The 21,622-nt window shown below is 43.7% G+C and overlaps 1 protein-coding gene across 1 annotated transcript in view; it reads left to right on the plus strand.

The window, feature by feature from the left end:
* LOC136633357 (sodium/potassium-transporting ATPase subunit alpha-2) overlaps positions 1-21,622 on the plus strand; it is a 52,351-nt gene that overhangs the window by 24,045 nt on the left and 6,684 nt on the right. Inside the window, exons 7-21 of the mRNA XM_066609035.1 lie at positions 1,031-1,165; positions 1,310-1,427; positions 2,833-3,101; positions 3,186-3,384; positions 3,466-3,575; positions 7,084-7,218; positions 7,457-7,646; positions 9,121-9,296; positions 9,738-9,874; positions 10,231-10,381; positions 10,631-10,799; positions 12,321-12,475; positions 12,611-12,734; positions 16,817-16,962; positions 19,939-20,069. Of these exons, the coding sequence (XP_066465132.1) occupies positions 1,031-1,165; positions 1,310-1,427; positions 2,833-3,101; positions 3,186-3,384; positions 3,466-3,575; positions 7,084-7,218; positions 7,457-7,646; positions 9,121-9,296; positions 9,738-9,874; positions 10,231-10,381; positions 10,631-10,799; positions 12,321-12,475; positions 12,611-12,734; positions 16,817-16,962; positions 19,939-20,069 (2,345 nt within the window). The remainder of the gene's footprint in view (positions 1-1,030; positions 1,166-1,309; positions 1,428-2,832; positions 3,102-3,185; positions 3,385-3,465; positions 3,576-7,083; positions 7,219-7,456; positions 7,647-9,120; positions 9,297-9,737; positions 9,875-10,230; positions 10,382-10,630; positions 10,800-12,320; positions 12,476-12,610; positions 12,735-16,816; positions 16,963-19,938; positions 20,070-21,622) is intronic.

Raw genomic sequence — 21,622 nt, forward strand, 5'->3', positions numbered from 1 at the left:
TGCGTTTAAAAAAAAAAAAAAAAGTGTGCATTGTTAAAAGTTGCATGCATTTCTTAGAAATCGTGTGTGGTTTTTAACAGCGCATGCATTTTTTTTTTTTAAGTACAAGCGTTTTCTAATGTGTTTTTTTTTTGCAGTTCAAAAACACAGCTAAAAAAGCGCCAAATGTACACGCAGCCAAGTTGCAACTTTTTGTGGTTTTACATTGGATCCCTGCAATTTTTCTAAATTTGGGCAAGACCTAACATTCGGGGGTGTAGCCATATGTGGCGCATCACATTTAGGGCTTGTTCACACATCTGTTTTTTTTTGGTCGTGTGCATATATTCCCCATGGACTGCACGCGGACAGTACATGAACCCAGTGACGTCAGTGGGCTTTTACAGACTAGCGTATTTTTCACGGACTTGCATGTTCTATTTTCATTTGTATTACAGACAAGTAGTGACCATTAAAGTCAAGGGCTGCGCAAAAGAAAAAAAACGGATGTAACACACATTGAATCACATTAAACGTGATCCATTTTTCGTGGCACGAAATCACATCTTCACGTGTGACTTTGCCCTTAGAATAATGGCGTACGTTATACTAGAAGCCCACACCAGCTCATAGCTGGCATAGCTTTCCATCTGGCGTACGGAGGGGATACAAAAAGTGCCGACTGTATTGAGAGGCTTGATCAATGTTTCATACGCTGGTCTAAGTAAACTATGCGCCAATGTCAGTGCGATTAAGCCTCCTAATACATTTGTTGTATCTGGCGGCACCTTCGGGTGCCATATAGTAAGCTACGTCAGCCGCGAGCTAAAGTAGGTTCTAGCTATAATTTGTGTCAGTTTCTGGTGTACATTACAGTACATCTAACGGGTCGCACCTAGCCACACCCACTAATGCTAGGCACCGCCCTTTTTTAAAAAGTAGCAATGCCTAGCAGAAAACATCAAAAAGTTGCAATTTTGGTATCCAGTATATGAAATCTAATACTTAAAACATGTCTCATCATTTAGCTTTGTGTCTTCTGTTCCACCAGCAAGCTCTTGTAATCCGTGAAGGAGAGAAGCTGCAGATAAACGCAGAGGCCGTGGTCGCCGGGGACCTGGTGGAGATCAAAGGAGGAGATCGAGTCCCTGCAGACATCAGGATCATCTCATCTCATGGCTGCAAGGTACCTCCCCATTGTACACCATACTCAGCACTATTTACATAGAGAACACTTGTGATGGATACTCTGAGGAACGGAAAATTCCGTCAAGGAGGTCATGTTCTTCTTCGCGGAGGCTTATCACAGAAATGTTCTCTCTCCTGCCAGGTGGACAACTCTTCACTGACCGGTGAATCAGAGCCGCAGACGCGCTCCCCAGAATTTACACATGAAAACCCTCTGGAGACCAGAAATATCTCCTTCTTCTCTACCAACTGTGTGGAAGGTAAGAATGAAGAGGCCGTGGACTCAGACGTGAGAAGTCAATATGGCAGAGTCACCCACTGTACCTCATCAGACGCAGACTGAGGGCCACATGTGTCATTCTTCTTAAGCCAGAATTGTGGTGTGAAAAACTGGGCCAAAATTGTGGCTTCTTGAGGCTTTATGATACATTTCAAAAAGTGGGTGGGGCTCAGTATTAGGGGTGGGGCTGTGCAACCTGTCAGATGTCGTATAATTTATGCCAGAAACTTGCGCAAATTATAGTTGATACGTATGCCAGCTTGTAGTTGATGTAGATTTCAGCTTTGACACACAGACGGCCTTAAAGATGCACCAAATGTAAGTAAGAGGCTTGTGCCTCTTAAAGGGACTCTCTGGTTTTTGGACAAAATTCTTTCCTGGAGGCTGGAGGGGTTATATTACCTGCACTTCATCTTCTCCTCTATCCCTCCTTTGTTCCGGTTCCGGTCCAATTCTCAGGCGGCCAAGATAGCTGCCTCCACCTTTAAACTACATATCAACCCATAATGCATTGATATTAGTCTACAAATGTTACCAATGCACCTCTTCTGTGAATGTCCAGCGCTGCTCACATGATCAGCATTGGCCAATCACGGAACAGTGCAACCATCTTTGTCACCTGAAAACGGGAACCAGAAGCGGCAGAATGGAGAGATAGAGGTGAAGCTCATGTGATGGTAATATACCCCCTCCATAGTCTGATCCTGGGGTAGAATTTTGTCCTGAAACCGGAGGGTTGTTTTAATATATTTGGCAAACTTCGTGGCAGCACCAATGTTACTTAGACCAGTGATTAACACGATGATCTAAATAAATATACCCCTAGTTCTTAAAGAAAACTTCCCAAACAATAGTTTCAACATGGGGGTCATAATTTGAAAATTAGTGTCCTGAAACAAGTCAAGGGTGGCATACACCACATTTTTCCTTAGGGGTATTACTAACTCAAAACATTTATCTCAGACTACATTGACAATAAACTTTTTACAAAGTGTCCTCCTGCCCCCAGCGATCAGCTGTAATCTGTACCGAAACCTGGCTGTAAGTGTTACATTTCTTTGCTGCTCCTCCACAGGAGAAATGAAGTATTACACCATACCGTATAAATCAATGGGCTGTCCCATATAATGCAGGACAGGACAGGTCCTCCAGAGTGAGAGACGCTCTTTGCCACCATTCTTCATTCTGCTCAAGAGCTGAAAAACAGAAGAACCCTTCTATTAACTCAGAATTTCTTAACAGGGGTATAAAAATGGATTTTCTAAACTGTACAGGAACAGGACACTTTTTTGTTAGGACCCATGTTAATGTGTCCTGTGACTCTCACTTCACTCACGAATGTGGAAAAACTCTCAAATAACACATATTTCCCTCCTTATTTGCAGGGACAGCTCGGGGTATTGTCATAGCTACGGGAGACCGCACAGTCATGGGCCGTATTGCCACCCTGGCTTCAGGCCTGGAAGTAGGCCGCACTCCTATCGCCATGGAGATAGAGCACTTCATTCATATCATCACTGGAGTGGCCGTCTTTCTCGGCGTCTCCTTTTTCATCCTTTCCCTCATCCTTGGTTATTCTTGGCTGGAAGCCGTCATATTTCTCATTGGAATTATAGTTGCCAACGTGCCCGAGGGTCTTCTGGCCACAGTGACGGTGAGGAGTCGACATCTATCATCAATATTTGGTCACTTGTAGGTGAAATAACCATCTCAGCTATCTTATATGGCTTCTCCATAGGTGTGCTTAACCCTGACGGCCAAGAGGATGGCTCGTAAGAATTGTCTTGTGAAGAACCTTGAAGCCGTGGAGACCTTGGGGTCTACGTCAACCATCTGCTCTGATAAGACGGGAACCTTGACACAGAACCGTATGACCGTTGCTCACATGTGGTTCGACAACCAAATTCATGAGGCGGACACCACTGAGGACCAGTCAGGTTTAACATGATACATGTCATATAAAGAGACTACATGGTTCCTGTATATCCGATCTAATCACTGCTTGTCTCGCATTTTAGGGGCGACCTTTGATAAACGATCTCCCACTTGGACCGCTTTGTCTCGAATTGCTGGACTCTGTAACCGCGCAGTGTTTAAAGTGGGTCAGGAAAGCGTACCCATCTCAAAGGTAAGTTACTAAGGAAAGTATAAGACTGTGCCACCACAGACAATGCCCTGACACCAAGTGGCAGCCTGAAATGGTGGGGGAACATGGGAATGAGAGAGATGAGTAACTATGAGGTTAGAGATTAGTCTGGGGTCTATAAACAGTGAGGTCTGTATACAGGGGAGATCTGGTCTGGGGTATTTATACAGGATTGCTTTTGGCCTGGGGTCTGTATACGGGATGAGACCAGCCTGGGGTCTCTATAAAGCATAGGTCTAGCCTGGGTTCTGTATACAAAAGAGGGGGGATCTGGTCTGGGGTCTGTATAAAGGAGTAAGTCTGGTCTGGGGTCTGTATACAGGGGACGATCTGGTTTGGGATCTGAATACAGGGGCGGGTTTGTCCTGGGGGTTGTATACAGGGGCGGGTCTGTATATGAGGAGGGGTTGGTCTGGGGTCTAAATACAGGAAGAAGTATGGCCTGGGATCTGTATACAGGGAGAGGTCTGGTCTGCGGTTGTATATAGATGGATCTGGCCTGGTATCTGTATATGGGGGTCTGCTCTTGTGTCTGTACAAAAGGACATCCCTGAATTAAAGTCTGTGTATGTGGGGGATCTGATGCGCTGTCTGTATATGAGGTGAGACGAGTCTAAAGGGTAGGTGAGGTCTTTTGTCTATAAACGGGGTCTTCTAGTCTCAGTTAGGCAATATAGGTGGTGGGGGCTAATCTGAGGTCTGTATACATGGACTGGTTATTAGTATTATTTATAGTACCATTTTTTCTGGTGGCCCAATGTGCCACTTACTAATGTAATATATAGTGAAAGGCATTGGAGTTGGTCAACATATTTCTGTGCAAACAGTTTAGCTGCTTGCTGAGGAGACATGTTCGCTCGTAGCTTTTGCATATCAGCTGCACGAGATTTACGGACTTCAACTGGTGGCTGAGGGGACATCGCAGCCTGTCGCTGTGTCATGTAAACTGCATTAGCTTCACGGCAGCATTAGACCCTCTACGGTGACATGTTTGCATGACAGCGATGGTTTGTTTCAACACTGGAGAACAGTTGACGATTACATGAAGCCTGGATCGGTGTTGGGGGCATTAGCACTTGAGATTACATGATATCACGTTCAGGAGATGTGAGGTAGTGGTGAAGGACTATGCTTCAATGTTGTTGGTAAATATGCACCGCCATCTACGTATGTGGACATTTGTGAGGTGTCATTTATTGGAGTCTCCGCACAGGTGTGCAGCTGTCTCACAACATACAGACTGCCACACTAAGTACTGTTGTATCCATAGCAACTGAGGCCACAGGGGTTTTTCTGTTAGCACACTAAAGCTGTCGACTCTGCAGGTTTTTAATAACGTGAAGGATTTGTGATGATGTCACCGTCATGTGATCAGGGGCGGAGCTCAGAGACCATGTGACTGATCACATGACAGTGACATTATCACAGCTCCTGTGAGGCTCTGTGTTTTATATATGCTTTAGGACCTGCGATGACATCCCTGTCATGTGATCAGGGGGCGGAGCATGTGAAGCACTCACATACACCCACGGACAAGTGGTGGTTAGCACTTTGATATGTGTAATCTGGAGTCTGTAAACAGGGAGAACTCTGGTCTGGGGTCGGTATAAAAGACGGGTCTGTAAAAGGGGGTCTAGTATTAGAGTTTATTGCAGAGGTTAGTTCAATTTGTAATTCAAATACTATAGGTTGGGGTGTGTTCTATGCAAGTGGGTGGGGCATAAGACAAACAAATTTGTGCAAAACTCTTCATGCACTACTTTTCATTCACACCTTTGGAATTTCCTTGATGGACAGTTCCTTTTAGATAGATATGAGATAAATAGATAGATAGATAAATAGAGATGAGATAAATAGATATTAGATAGATAGGTAGATAGATAAATAGATAGATAGATAGATAAATAGATATGAGATAGATATGAGATAAATAGATGTTAGATAGATAGATATGAGATAGATAAATAGATAGATAGATATGAGATAGGACATAGATAGATAGATAGATAGATAGATAGATAGATAGATAGATAGATAGATAGATAGGAGATAGAGTGATATGAGATAGATAAGATAGATAGATATGAGGTAGATTAGATAGATAGGAGAGATAGATATGAGATAGATAGATATGAGATAGAGTGATATGAGATAGATAGATAGATAGATAGATATGAGATAGATAGATAGATATTAGATAGATAGATAGATATGAGGTAGATTAGATAGATTAGATAGATAGGAGAGATAGATATGAGATAGATAGATATGAGATAGAGTGATATGAGATAGATAAGATAGATAGATATGAGGTAGATTAGATAGATTAGATAGATAGGAGAGATAGATATGAGATAGATAGATATGAGATAGAGTGATATGAGATAGATAGATAGATATGAGATAGATAGATAGATAGATAGATAGATAGGAGATAGATAGATAGATAAATAGATATGAGATAGATAGGAGATAAATAGATATTAGATAGATAGGTAGATAGATAAATAGATAGATAGATAGATAGATAAATAGATATGAGATAGATATGAGATAAATAGGTAGATAGATAAATAGATAGATAGATAGATAAATAGATATGAGATAGATATGAGATAAATAGATATTAGATAGATAGATATGAGATAGATAGATAGATAGATAGATAGATAGATAGATAGGAGATAGAGTGATATGAGATAGATAAGATAGATAGATATGAGGTAGATTAGATAGATTAGATAGATATGAGAGATAGATATGAGATAGATAGATATGAGATAGAGTGATATGAGATAGATAGATAGATAGATAGATATGAGATAGATAGATAGATAGATAGATAGATATTAGATAGATAGATAGATATGAGGTAGATTAGATAGATTAGATAGATAGGAGAGATAGCTATGAGATAGATAGATATGAGATAGAGTGATATGAGATAGATAAGATAGATAGATATGAGGTAGATTAGATAGATTAGATAGATAGGAGAGATAGATATGAGATGATAGATATGAGATAGAGTGATATGAGATAGATAGATAGATATGAGATAGATAGATAGATAGATAGATAGATAGGAGATAGATAGATAAATAGATATGAGATAGATAGATAGAGAGATAGATAATAGATAGATAGATAGATAAATAGATATGAGATAGATATGAGATAAATAGATATTAGATAGATAGATAGATATAAGATAGATAGATAGATAGATAGATAGATAGATAGATATGAGATAGATAGATAGATAGATAGATATGAGATAGATAGATATTAGATAGATAGATAGATATAAGATAGATAGATAGATAGATAGATATGAGATAGATAGATAGATAGATAGATAGATAAATAGATATGAGATAGATATGAGATAAATAGATATTAGATAGATAGATATGAGATAGATAGATAAAAAATAAAAAGATAAATTATATGCCCAGTGACTGATCCCTGTCATTTCATCAATATTTAGAGGGACACAGCGGGGGACGCATCAGAGTCGGCTCTTCTTAAGTGCATCGAGCTTTCTTGTGGCCCAGTAAGAAAGATGAGAGACAAGAACCCAAAAGTGGCCGAGATTCCATTTAATTCAACAAACAAGTATCAGGTGAGCAGACGATGCGGCGGCTGGAGACATTAGCCAGTCAGGCCCTTATGGTGCACTGAAGATCTAACACATGGGGCCAACCAGGAAGCCCATAGTGCCTGCTTTCATGTCTTGAAGATGACCAGGCCTCGGATGGACATGAAGTTAAGGTTTATTTACTCTTCTTGTCGAAGAAGGGTACTATTTGGGATGGGATGGTAACATCCAAGACGTTTAACGCATTTTCTTCCTTCTACAGTTGTCTGTTCATGAACGTGAGGACAGTGCGGATAGCCACCTGCTGGTCATGAAGGGGGCGCCAGAGAGAATTCTGGATCGCTGCTCGAATATTATGATGCATGGACAGGAGCAACCTCTGGATGAGGAGATGAAGGAAGCCTTCCAAAATGCCTACTTTGAACTGGGAGGACTGGGCGAGAGGGTCTTGGGTAGATTTCTTTGATTTTGCAGTATTGTATTTCATATTGGGCATGGCCAACATTTTGGGCTAAAGGAAAGTTTAACCCATATGTGTAGCCTCGGAGGAATATCCGATCATCAGGTTCCATTCACCGCGTACCTATAAAAAGTGCTGCCATCTGGTCCTCCTGCCACCAGTCAATATAGTCATCACTATAAACTTTTTAAGCTTAGGGTGAGGTTTAACCACTTCACAACCGTCTATTGTTAATTTTGGGTGGTCATGAAGTGTGTATGGAGTGGGCTCAGGAGTCGAGTCCACTCCACACCCAGCAGCTATTAGCTTTCCTGACTACTGCCAGTAACTGCTACAATCAGAATTAGCTCTGATTGCGGCAGTTAACTCTTTAGTTCCCACAGCTAAAGCTGACCACTTCTAAACAGTCAATGGGACGAGGGGAAAACCCCATGCACCATCAACACTCACCGCGAGGCCCTCAGAATTGCAGATGCGCCAGCATGGTAGCCTGGAGCCTACTGAAGGTGCTCAGGGCTGCCATACATAAATGCCAATCAAGTACTACCCATGGCAGGGCTTGATAGGCAACATTAAAATTTGCTATATACTGCAATACTTCAATACTTCGGCTAAATATCGCCCTCAGCCGTGTGAATGTAGCCTAATAAAGTTTTTTTAGCAATAAAAAAAATGTCAAAAAATTAAAAATGAACACCTTTCTTTGGTTTTCCCATAGACATCAAAATTATTAAAAAAACACATATTTGGTATTGCTGTGGAAGTAAAAGTCCAAACTATTAAAATATCGCAATATTTATCCTGTATGGTGAAGGCCATAAAAAAAAAAGGATGGAAAGCCAGAATTGTGTTTTTTTGTTTTTTTTTCCAGCTTCCAAAAATTTTTAATACAAAGTCATCAAACAGACATATGTTTCTCCCAAAATGGTAATAGTAAAAAACGACAGCTCACCCCACATGAATTAAGCCCTCACACTGCCCAATCGCCGAAAAACTAAAAAAGTTATGGGTCTCAGAATACGGCGCCTGAAAGCAATTTGTGTTTAAGAAAAATGTGATTTCCTTTTTGAGAATAGAACAACATAAAAAAACTATAAATTTGGTATCCCTGTAATCGTACGGCCTCATAGAACAAAATTCATATGTCATACTTACTGCACTGGGAACGCTGTAAAAACTAAGCCCCCCAAAAATGGCGCAATTACATTTAGGATTTCTCACCACTTAAAAATTGTTAAAAATTTTCGTGTCCATTATATGCTACATTAAATGGTACCATTAAAAAACACAACTCGTCCTTCAAAAAACAAGCCCTCATACGGTTATGTCAAGGGAAAAATCTAAAAGGTTATGCTCTTGGAAGGCGAGGACGGAAAGACTAAAAAAAAAAGAAAAATCTCTGGTTCTGAAGGTGTTAAGTAAGGCGCCAATGCCCGTTGCATGATTTTTTTTCATATTTTTTCCAGGCTTCTGCCACTGCTATATGCCTGCTGACGCATTTCCACGTGGATTCAAGTTTGACACAGAGGAGATTAACTTCCCCATCACCAACCTGTGCTTCATAGGGCTCATTTCTATGATAGATCCGCCCAGGGCTGCTGTACCCGATGCCGTTGGCAAATGCCGCAGTGCTGGCATCAAGGTAAACGTTCCATGTTGGAGAACACCAGTGGTGCAATGACAAACTTAAACTTGGTGGCGCTTCATAGGGCAGTACCCAAGTGGAGTTGTGCAGGATGGCCAACCAATAGTTAGTGAGCTTTTGACTCAAAGCACTGATGAAATAACGCCAAGCTGATGGTCAGATGTCTTGGATGGAAAACAAGGTCCTAATTTGACTTATGACATGTTTCAAGGAGACCAGTCTCAGGAAGGGGTCATTGGGGATCCCACAATCCCTCTTAATTCAAGGCCTTTATTCAATCATGAAAGTAAGAAGACAGTTGTGATGTGTTTTTAAGTCAAAATCACCTCAATTTTCAGGCAAAACGACCACCCTGAAACGCGTTGCCTTGGAACATTTTCTGTTGAGGTAGCCTCAAAAGCAACCTCTCATTTAAGTGTACATGGTGCTGTCTTCCAGGTCATCATGGTAACCGGTGACCATCCCATTACAGCTAAAGCCATTGCCAAAGGTGTTGGTATAATCTCCGAGGGGAACGAGACAGTGGAAGACATTGCAGCTCGGCTTAACATCCCCGTAAGCCACGTCAATCCCAGGTGAATCAAAAGTTTGCATGACGCTTGAGTCTGTAGTGCAGTACAAAGTATGGCCACCAAGGGGCATAATAGTGGTAATATAAGTAGAATCCTGCTCCTTCTGCTGGTGAAGAACCGGTACTACACTCGTAATTTGAAATAAAAATGAATAATGCCCCATTGATAGGCAACTGATATAAATATTCATTTGGTTGATATATAGTATTTTATGGAAGTTCACTGGATGCAAGCAATTGTCATCTGATATCAACCACTTCATGAGCACCATGAATTATATCATGTCACTTGTAATGACCAAAGCTTGGAAGATGCATGGACAACATTCATAAAATAACCATCTTTCTCCACCTTGCCAGGGAAGCCAAAGCTTGTGTGATCCACGGCTCGGATCTGAAGGACATGGCCTCAGAGCAGTTGGACGACATACTCAAGAACCACACTGAGATCGTGTTCGCTCGGACGTCACCACAGCAGAAGCTGATCATTGTGGAGGGTTGTCAGAGACAGGTAGAGTCCGGGGGTAATGGTGTTATCAGAGTAGGAGAACTTTGGGTGGCATTACTTTTTTAATCTCGAGTTTCCATTTTTGGGCATTGACCTTACAATGGGTAAGACATTGATGATAATAGATACCATGTTCCACTGCTAGTCCCACCTCATAGAGACCCTTCTATTGCTTCATTTTTTGGGGTACCACCTTAACATCCCCAGTTATGATAGCACCAGCACCTTGGTTTGGTCCAATTTCTCCCGCAGGGCGCTATAGTGGCTGTGACTGGTGATGGTGTCAATGACTCTCCAGCCTTGAAGAAGGCGGATATCGGTGTGGCAATGGGCATAGCAGGGTCTGACGTCTCCAAGCAAGCGGCAGACATGATCCTCCTGGATGATAACTTTGCTTCCATCGTGACTGGAGTGGAGGAAGGTTTGTAAGATCCACATGTCATCCCCCACCCCAACTTCATTATTGTCCATGAAAAATGGAGAAGAATCTATAGTTTAGTGGACCATTCAAGCGGTCCAGGTTCTTCATGAGAGGATTTGTCATACAATATGTAGCCCAGTAAGGGGCAGTCTCTGAGATATCTGCTCCATGACCACACAACCAAGCTAAACCTAATGCCAGTAGCTGGTAAGGGAATAAAAGACTGCATTGAGTAAATGGACTTTTAGATAGACATGAGCTGTAGTGCTCCTTTAAGGGGCGGGTCACCAAGACAAATTCACATACGAGAGGGGGCATGTATACAATGTCCCCTTAGGTTGGCACAACTGACCTTATTAAATGGTGCCAGTCATGAAGGGAGAAAATGCAAGATGCGACACCCTGTTTCTAAGGAGTCAGGGCTGCAGGAAAGTTCATCATATGACCTCTTCTAAGCAGAGGGGACTCAGAGAGAGGAGCTGCATAAGTCATGATTGGTACATTTAAGCACAACTTGGCACCATTTAGTTCACTAAAGTTAAGGCCCTAATACAAAAGAAATGCTAAGTATAATGTAGAGGTATGAATGAATAGTTATGCGCCAGAATTCTAGCATCCAAAAGTTGCAATTTTGGAGAAAGTACCAAAATTTCAATTTTTTCAGCTGTTAAGTCAATTACCACCACTTAAAAAAAAAAAAAAAGGGTGCGGCCCTAGTGTTAAGGGCAGACCTTCAGATTTACTACCATATTCCCCTGAATATAAGACAAAGTCTTATATTAATTTGTTGCCCCAAAAGAGGTGCTAGGTCTTATTTTAGGGGAATGTCTTATTTTACTTAGCAAGCAGGCTCAGTCCAGGTCCTTCCATGGCTCACCTAATTCATAAATCCCAACTCCACAAAGCAATGGCTGTGATTGGTCCTTCCAGTGCTGATCAGCCAACCACAGGCATTGTTTTATGAAGGCAGGATTTATGAATGGACTAAGTGGCGGCTCAGCCCATTAATAAATCCCGCCTTCTCAAAGCCATGCCTGTGATTAGTTCTTTGAGCACTGCTCAGCCAATCAATGCAGCGGTCGAAGAACCAATCCCAGCCATTGCTTTGTGGAAGCAGGACTTATGTATCCCGTAACCAGGAAGTGATCCTGTGTGGGCGACTAAAGACTGGAGAGTAGCAGGATGGACCTGGACCGAGTCTGCTGGGTAATGTATTCCTATTGACTTTTTTTTAATGAAATGTAACTAGGGCTTATTTTTCAGGTAGGGCTTATATTTCAAGCCTACCCAAAAATCCGATCAGGGCTTATTTTCAGGGTAGGTCTTATTTTCAGGGAAGCATGGTATAATTTATGTTGGAAAGAAGTGTAAATTATAGCTGTAACCTATGCCAGCTTGTATGGAATGCTGGTTTCAGCAAACATGCCCCAATGTATTCCACTCCCCTCAGAAAATCAAAATTCAAGTTCCTGGTACTGTCCCTTTAAGTCATAGCACACTATTTTTCTTTTACCTTTTTAGGTCGCCTGATTTTTGACAACTTGAAGAAATCCATCGCTTACACGCTGACCAGTAACATCCCGGAGATCACGCCATTTTTACTCTTCATCATCGCCAATATCCCTCTTCCTCTGGGCACAGTCACCATTTTGTGTATCGATCTGGGCACTGACATGGTACGTATGTTTCCTCTCTAGTCATATCCTGCTTTCATATAACCTTTATGTATCATTTGCGCTCTCTGTAGTCTCCGCCCATAAGATGGCTTCCTTCCTACAGGCATTTTGCCATATTTATCTTTCCTGTTTCAGGTACCTGCAATCTCACTGGCCTATGAAGCTGCAGAAAGTGACATAATGAAGAGACAACCCAGAAACCCACGGACTGATAAACTGGTGAACGAGCGTCTAATCAGCATGGCATACGGGCAAATTGGTGGGTATAATTCCTGAATTTTGGAAGGGTGCAGTACTACTTGTGACCAGTGGGTGGAGAAGAAAAACCTTCTCATACAGTGTATAGGAGATAAGCAGCTAATGGAACTTCTTGGCTGATTAAACGCATATAAGGCTCACAAAGAGAAGCTATCTTTCAGCTCCTTGATTGTTTTTTCAGGCAGTCATTCAGAAAGTGCTCTTGCGCCCTCTAGCGGAGTATTACTGGTGAAAAATCTATGTGATTGACAGGTTCCCTTTAAATCACTCCCAACACTGTTTCTGGAGTTCATCCCCTTTAAGGAGTGGCTGCCATTCTGTAAAATGTGGAGGCCTCTGTGGTCCCCAGGTCTAGGACTCGTCTTGTTCTTCTCCCGCATCAATGACTCTGCGCTGTACACACGGCTCGGCTCTGTTATTTATTCATTACTGCCGAACTCACTTTCATTATTTAATTAGCCTGTCTTTGAATCGGAAGAAAAAAAGAAATAGGCCAATTAGTTTCCAGGTCTGAGCCGTGGAGATTAATTGCTCTGTTTGGAAAGTGAAATTACAGATTACAGCGGTGGAGTAAGGTGACGAGCGGATGGGTGGGGGTATCTCTGATGTTCTATGGAGCGGCAGGAATAAATAGTTCAGTCTGTCTGCGGGTAATGCGCGGCGCGGTTAATTGACGAAGAGTTTCTCGTTTCTTGTCTGCCTGAGATGAATGTTGATCCAACAGTTAATTAAACGGACACTGCGGGAAACTAGGTTAGGATTTGCCTGCTGGGACAGAAGAGCCTGCAACCTTGAATCTGAGTAACATGTCCGAAGACTGTACTAATGGTCGCCCATGAGCCGAAACCTTCACTGACGCCAAAAATGAAGGAGTTACAGTCAGGCCGGCTTTATGTACTCATTTTACGAGCATTGAAAGTGCCTATAGACAAGATACACAAAATATATTTGGACCATTGAGACTTGTCTGAATTGACAAAGGGATAAGGCCCCCATAGTCGCCCAAGTAGTAACAGTGTTCCTCATAGTAGCCTAAGTAGTTATAGTGATACCATTGGTGGCCCCAGTAGTAATAGTGACCCCCTTAATGGCCCCAGTAGTAACAGTGACCACCATATTGGTCTCAGTAGTAACAGTAATCCCATTAGTTGCTCCAGTAGTAATAGTTTCCCCATAGTGCCCCCAGTAATAATAGTGTCCACATAGTGGCCCCAGTAATAATAGTGTCCACATAGTGGCCCTAGTAATAATATTGACCTCTATAGTAGTCCCAGTAGTAATAGTGTCCCCCATAGCTGCTCTATCAGTAATAATATCCCCTATAGTGTCCCCAGTAGTAATAGTGACTTGCCCCCATTGTCTCTGGCATGGCAGTAAGCAAACAGGCATTTCACTCACCCAGCCTGCAGCTCAGGTCCAGTGGTGGCAGCCACTGCTGAGTTTGCGATTGCTGACCTCTCTCCCCGGTGTCTGCACTGACGACAGGGGGAGAGGTCAGCGGTCAGAGACTCAGCAGTGGCTGCCACCACCGGACCTGAGCTGCAGACTGGGTGAGTGAAATGCCTGTTGGGTTGTTGCCCGACCAGCTTGCAGCAGGCAATTACCAGCCACGGGGCAACGTGCCACCCCTCTGAGGTCCTTCGGAGTACCATGAGCCAGAGTCAAAACCCCAAGCTACACCCTTAAATCAGATTGAAGATCCCTAAATCAGCTCCACAAATTAATTTGACCCCTAAACAAGGACCTTACATTAATTCAGACCCCAAATCAGACCTCTTAATTTAATGAGACCCCAGATCAGGCCCCCTAAATTAATAAGACTCAAGATCAGACCCTATGCCGCAGCTCTAAATCAGAGTGCAGACCCCTAAATCAGTCCCCTTAATTAATCAGACTCCACACCAAACCCCTAAATTAATCAAACCTCGCACCACGCCACTACATTAAGTGCTCAGAACCTCAAATTAATCAGACCCCAGATAAGACATTTAACCCGTTCCAATCCAATTTATATCCTGGTTTTCCTAGGGGGCTTACTATTTTTCTGCCGTTATACAACGGTGCTATCTGCTGGCTAAAGCCAGTACTGCATGAGGTGACACATTGGATAGGCTCCGACAGCAGAGAGGCTGGCAATATACAGTAAGAGAACCCCGACGGACGTCTTCCAACATCGGAGCTGTACAGCCTTAAATCATAATGTCTTCAGAGGTCAGACAGTGGATTGGAAAGGGTTAAATCAGATCTAACAAGATCCTAAAACTCAGATCCCAGACTAGGCCTCTACATTGATTCAGACTCCAAGTCAGACCCCTAAATTAAATAGGACCCCAAACCAGACCCCTTAATTTAATGAGACCCAAGACTAGACCCCCTAAATAAATCAGACTCCAGATCAGACCCAAGGCCACAGCCCTAAATCAGACCAACGACCCTTAAATCAGTTCCCAAAATTAATGAGACTCCAGATCTGACCCCAAATCAAACCCCTAAATCAGACCACAACTGAATCAGACTGCAGACCAGGCCCCGATGTACAGAAGTCAATATATAGAAGTTTATAGACGTTTCTAAATTATCAATGTATGTCTTGTGCCTATGTATTGTCAGTGTCTTCTATGTGAATGAATTTGATGTGTATTGCATAGCTGCAGCACTGAATGAGTTACTGTCTGGGTTATGTCTGAAAATGTATCTTTTGCATGTCATGTGACCCTGTCATATATATGCACCGTCCAAGGAGTGGGACACAGCCTAGGAGACAGTGGAGTAGAGTTTGGGCCTTGTCACGGTGGCTCTACCGTCTCCCACCCGGAGGGTAACCAGTAACACGTCCAAGGACCGAGGGCAGGTTAATAAACGGGAAACCCAATACTGGATTACCTTAGTCTCTTATGTCATGGGTGACGCCATCGTTTCTTCTGCCGTGGGGGAATTCCTGGATGGCGGAGTAAACTCACTCTCGCGCGGCTTCCTTGGGGGAATTCCTAGTTGTCGGAGTAAATCCACAAATACACGGCGTTCTTTTAAGACATAGCCTCCAGAAACGGATAAGCGACTGGGCGCTTTACTTGTAAAAACTTGTTGACAGCTCCAAAATACTGTGACAGGGTGGACTCACGGGTGAACAGGAGAAACCACAGTCTTGTTATCTGTTGGTCCTGATAAAGGCAACACACTCTTCTCTCCCGTGAGTGTGAACCTGTAGAGAGTTGGAGAGTGCGAGAAGAAGAGTAACCAGGAACAGAGATCCACAGATAACTTGGTCTGTGAGAGTCCCTCTGTCCTCCCATGATTCCTCCCTGCCACACCACAAGTCCTCCTGCACCAGTGTCTTGCCAGGGGACGTAAATTATTTGGACTGTTTTCCAAGTTTATTAAAGTTATTTTGCAAGTAAACGGCTCTACTGCCCATTCCCGGTTCAGCCTTTAAAGATCAACTTTGTGTGCGTGAACTCTTTATTACATAGTCCGGAATTCACTGCAGAGGATGGAACGGTGGCGTCACACGTGACAAGAAACTAAGGTAAACCACTACTAGATTACCCCATTTAATAACCTGCCCTCGGCCCCTTGGACATGTTCCTGCTTACCCTCCGGGTGGGAGACGGTAGAGCAACCGTGACAAGGCCCAAACTCTACTCCACGGTTTCCTAGGCTGGGCCCATAGAATGCTCAGATACTGTACCACCGTACAGTGACCAAATAACAGCTCCATATATAAAGAAATTTAATAACAGTGCTATACGGTGTGGTGTGGTCAAACAACTTCGGTGCCAGGCCACACCTCTGGGGCGGGCCCAGGACCTTTGGTTTAACCCCTTTGGAGGTGGTTCTAAGCTTTAAGAGGTTGTCTTCTTTGGACCACCAAAGAAGACAACCTGATGCCGTACTGAGCTACAAGAGGATGAGCAGAATCTCGAATTCTAGACCTGGGCACCAGAGAAGCTTTTATATGGGGCAGAATAGAAACCACTTTTTAAAGGGGAATGACAGCTATTGTATCAGAGCCAGTCAACCTACAGGAGATAGCCTTATAAGTTACTGGATGCATTGCCTCATTACTATGTGTTGACCCTCCAGGTATGATACAGGCCCTCGGAGGGTTCTTCACCTACTTCGTAATCCTGGCGGAGAACGGCTTCCTGCCTGCTCAGTTGCTGGGCATACGATTAGACTGGGACGACCGGTCAAATAATGCCGTAGAAGACAGTTATGGGCAGGAGTGGGTAAGTGCTCATTTTAGCCGTGTGTGTGGTTGGCACCAACATATCAGGACAAGGCAGTTAACTTCTGCTAGGACAGCGGGACAGTGCTGAAGATCTGGGACTGTCCTACCAAACCCACTGGGGGATGATCCCTTTGATGATGTCATCATGTAGAACAGTGCTTCCCAACCTTTGTAACCCTTACTAAAAATGGCTTGTGACCGGGGGGTGTGGCTTATCACAAAGTATGATTTTACCTCTGTGGACCCAGCCTTAGTGTATGTTCACACGTAGCGAAAATAGTGTGGATTTTCTGTAGCTGATTTCGGGCAAGATTTTCAAAATCTCAGACACTTTGCTGCTACTGTAAATTCTGCGGCAAAAAGGGGTTTTCCAAGCAGCGCCCACGGGGTCGGAGCGGAAACGCTGCTCCGACTCTTGTGTAGTGGCCGCCACTAGTAATTGCAGGTGCAGCTCTCACCGAAATCAATGGGAGCTGCGCTTGTAATTGCAGTCTGGGGTCCCGTTTATCTCAATGAGAGCTGCGCCGGCGAGCAGCGGAAAGTGGTGGAGTTCACCTGTGACTTGGCCTTCTTCGCCAGCATCGTGGTCATCCAGTGGGCTGATCTGAGTCCCGACCCCAGTGTAAAACCCATTTAATGTTGGCTGAGTGATTCCCAGCCCAGTAGCCGCGGCATCCCATGGATACTTAGTAAGATGATGTCCTGCTCAGACTAGTAGATCCCTTTAATGACGCAGCCTATGTTGGCATTGAGGATGCAACGATTTTTGGGGGGGTTGGAGGGCTTCGTTTTTGCGAAGCAAACTAGTTTTTATTGGTACAATTTTGGGGGTATTATATAACTTTTATTATTTTTTTTGGAGGGCAGGGAGAGAAACCACCTCAATTCTGCCATAGTTTTTTTTTACATCGTTAGTAGAGATGAGCGAACCTACTCGTTTCCAGTAATTACTCGATCGAGCACCGCGATTTTCGAGTACTTCAGTACTCGGGTGAAAAGATTCGGGGGGCGCCGGGGGGCGGGGGGAGCCGTGGCGGAGCGGGGGTAACAGCGGGGAGCCCTCTCTCTCTCCCTCTCCCCCCCACTCACCCACAGCACCCCCCAAATCTTTTTGCCCGAGTACGGAAATACTCGAAAATCGCGGTACTCGGGCGAATAAGGGGCGTGGCCGAGTACGCTCGCTCATCTCTAATCGTTAGCGCTCACATTGCGTATATCGCATAATACACGGTAAATGGAGTCAATGAAAATACATGGTCCATTCACACTTGCAGATATTCATTGCATATAATGCGTGCGTAAAAAAGAAGAATGCAGCATGTTCTATTTTACCACCTATTACGTGTGATAGAGCCCTATCGTACATACGGAATTACATTGTATATGTGCAACGTTTATACGCAATATCGCTAAGCGATAGAGTGGGAAATTAATTTTAAAAATGAAACCAAAAAGATTGTGCATAACGGCCCCCCTTAGATACACTGTCATTCGCAGACCATAAATTTTTGCTCTGATTTGCGAGCAAACACTTGGGGTACGAGTCTGCTTGCAAGTCAAAAAATTCGCAAGCTGAGGCTCAGGGGGGGCTATACTCACCTATCATCGGCGTTTTGTCCTCACGATGGTCCGCAGCACTGCTGCAGGCTGTCGCATCCTCCTCCATGCCGACAGAGCATTGCTTTCTGAATTATCTTGCTGGCTTGAATGTTCCGCCTCCAGCAAGCTAATGCTCTGATTGGTTAACCCAGTGCCGGCATTCATTGGCTGACGTGGTGCTGAGTTAACCAATCGTAGCACTAGTATGCTGCAGGTGGGACATTCAAGCTCCGAATCCAGAAAGCAATGCTCTGTTGGGATGGAGGAGGGAGTGACAGCCTGCAGCAGCGCCGCAGATCATCGCGTCACGCCGGCGGTAGGGGAGTATTGATTTTTTTTTTTTTTACTTGTAGTTAGCTTCCCCATTGAAATGCATTGGAATGTTTTATGGCGTTCAATGGGGAAAAGTGCTTTGACATAAGAGTTTTTCGGCTTAAGAGCTCCATCTCGGAACCGATTAAACTCGTATGTCAAGGCACCGCTGTACTTTTTTTAGGTTTTTCCACTTTTACACAATAAAAACCTTTCTTTTTTGAAAATATTTTTTTTCATTGGCAACTCTGTGATCAAAGTCTCATAACTTTTCTACTTTTGCATTAGTTTTCATTGGTACCATTTTGGGATGCATGTTGAAATGAATAAAAACAGCATTTTGGCCCGTTTTTTGGGCTCTTCTTTTTTTTTTTAAAGCTTTTACCATACAGGATTAAAAGTTTCGGGGTCATTATGGATGCAATGATACTAAACATTTTTTTAAATTGTGCAAAAAAGGTTTTTTATTACCAAGTTTTTTTTTGTTTTTTTTTTGTAATTTTACTTTTTTTTTTTAATTTACATTTTTTATGTTCCTATAAGGGACTTAAAGCTATGGAGCTACGATCAGTATAATAATACATTGCAGTACTTCTCTACTGCTATGTATTATCACTAATAATAGCGATCATAGGCCATGGCAGACCCAGACACCATTATCTGGTATCGGATTGCCAAGGCAATATAGCGGAGGGCCGATGACATTACAGAGGGAGCGCCCTTTCTTTCAGAACCCTTAATATTTATCACAGAATATAAGGGGTTAACAGTAGGGGTTGGTGTTCTCACCAATCTCTGCTATTGCAGCGGGAGTCCATCTCACGCTGCAGATGGCGTGGGCTCAGCTTCAGAGCCTGCGCCATCCATAGGGCATAAGTGTACACCATGCGGAGGGAACTGCTTCACAACCAGGGTGTACATTTATGCCCTGTGGACGGAAGGGGTTAATATTGAAAATAACATTTCTCACCTTGTTGGTGATTCTAGGAGCCCCTGGTGTAGTACAGAGCTCCCCATACTGTGATGTCTCTACTAACGAAGCTTACCTGGTTATTCTTTCTAGACCTATGAGCAGCGGAAAGTGGTGGAGTTCACCTGTCACACGGCATTCTTCGCCAGCATCGTGGTCGTCCAGTGGGCCGATCTGATCATCTGTAAGACCAGAAGGAACTCTGTTTTCCAGCAAGGCATGAAGTAAGGAGCTCATGGTGGATCCATAACTTTTGTATGCCAGTTATTAGTATTTTTTAAGGGGTGTCTGTATCACAAAGGCGGCAAATACAGAGGTGGTTCCATATAGTGGTCTCTTCCACTTCTCCATAAGTACTGCAACCAATGGAGGATTGATGGCAACCCAGAGAATCGTTACACCAACCTTCTGCCTGTCAAGGTGTCTCACATACCTCAAAACTTTTAAGCAATGGAAAGAGGGACAATTCTTGAAGCACGAAGCATACTGCAGTGAATTTTCTGCATCAGGCTATGCCCCTTTGATGCTAATGGTGCCCAATAGTGACCCCTCACAATAATAGCACCCCTCAGTGAGCCCTCACTGTAATAGTGCCCCTTACTGATCCCCTCACACTAATAGTGCCTCTTAGTGGCTTCCTCACAGTAATAGTGCCCCTTACTGACCTCCTCACACTAATAGTGCCTCTTAGTCGTCTCCTCACAGTAATAGTGCCCCTTACTGACCCCCTCACAGTAATAGTGCCTCTTAGTGGCCTCCTCACAGTAATAGTGCCCCTTACTGACGCCCTCACATTAATAGTGCCTCTTAGTGGCCTCCTCACATTAATAGTGCCTCTTAGTGGCCTCCTCACAGTAATAGTGCCCCTTACTGACCACCTTACAGTAATAGTGCCTTTTAGTGGCTTCCTCACTGTAATAGTGGCCTTCTCACTGTAATACTGCCCCTTACTGACCCCCTAACACTAATAGTGCCTCTTAGTGGTCTCCTCACAATAATAGTGCCCCTAACTGACCCCCTCACACTAATAGTGCCTCTTAGTGGCCTCCTCACCGTGATAATGCCCCTTACTGACCACCTCACAGTAATATAGTGCCTCTTAGTGACCTCCTCACAGTAATAGTGCCCCTAACTGACCCCCTCACACTAATAGTGCCTCTTAGTGGCCTCCTCACCGTGATAATGCCCCTTACTGACCACCTTACAGTAATAGTGCCTCTTAGTGGCCTCCTCACTGTAATAGTGGCCTCCTCACTGTAATAGTGCCCCTTACTGACCCCCTCACACTAATAGTGCCTCTTTGTGGCCTCCTCCCAGTAATAGTGCCCCTTACTAACACCCTCACAGTAATAGTGCCTCTTAGTGGCCTCCTCACTGTAATAGTGCCCCTTACTGACCCCCTCACACTAATAGTGCCTCTTAGTGGCCTCCTCACAGTAATAGTGCCCCTTACTGACCCCCTCACACTAATAGTGCCTCTTAGTGGCCTCCTCGCAGTAACAGTGCCTTTTAATGATCCCCTCACAATAGTGCCCCTCAGTAACCTTCTCAGAGTAAGGCCGCTTCCACACAAGCGACGCAATATCACCGCTAGAAAATCGCAGTGATATTGCATCGGTGGCAATATTGCGATTTTGTGTCACTAGTAAATCACACGTGGATTTTCGGGGGGACGGCCTGAAATATAAGCCCTTCCCTGAAAATAAGCTCTAGCTGCATAAAAAAAAACATACATCACCTAAGAAGTGCTGTCAGCTCCGCTGCATCTTCTTCCTGA

This window comes from Eleutherodactylus coqui, chromosome 6, assembly GCF_035609145.1.
Source record: "Eleutherodactylus coqui strain aEleCoq1 chromosome 6, aEleCoq1.hap1, whole genome shotgun sequence".
Classification (NCBI taxonomy): Eukaryota; Metazoa; Chordata; class Amphibia; order Anura; family Eleutherodactylidae; genus Eleutherodactylus; species Eleutherodactylus coqui.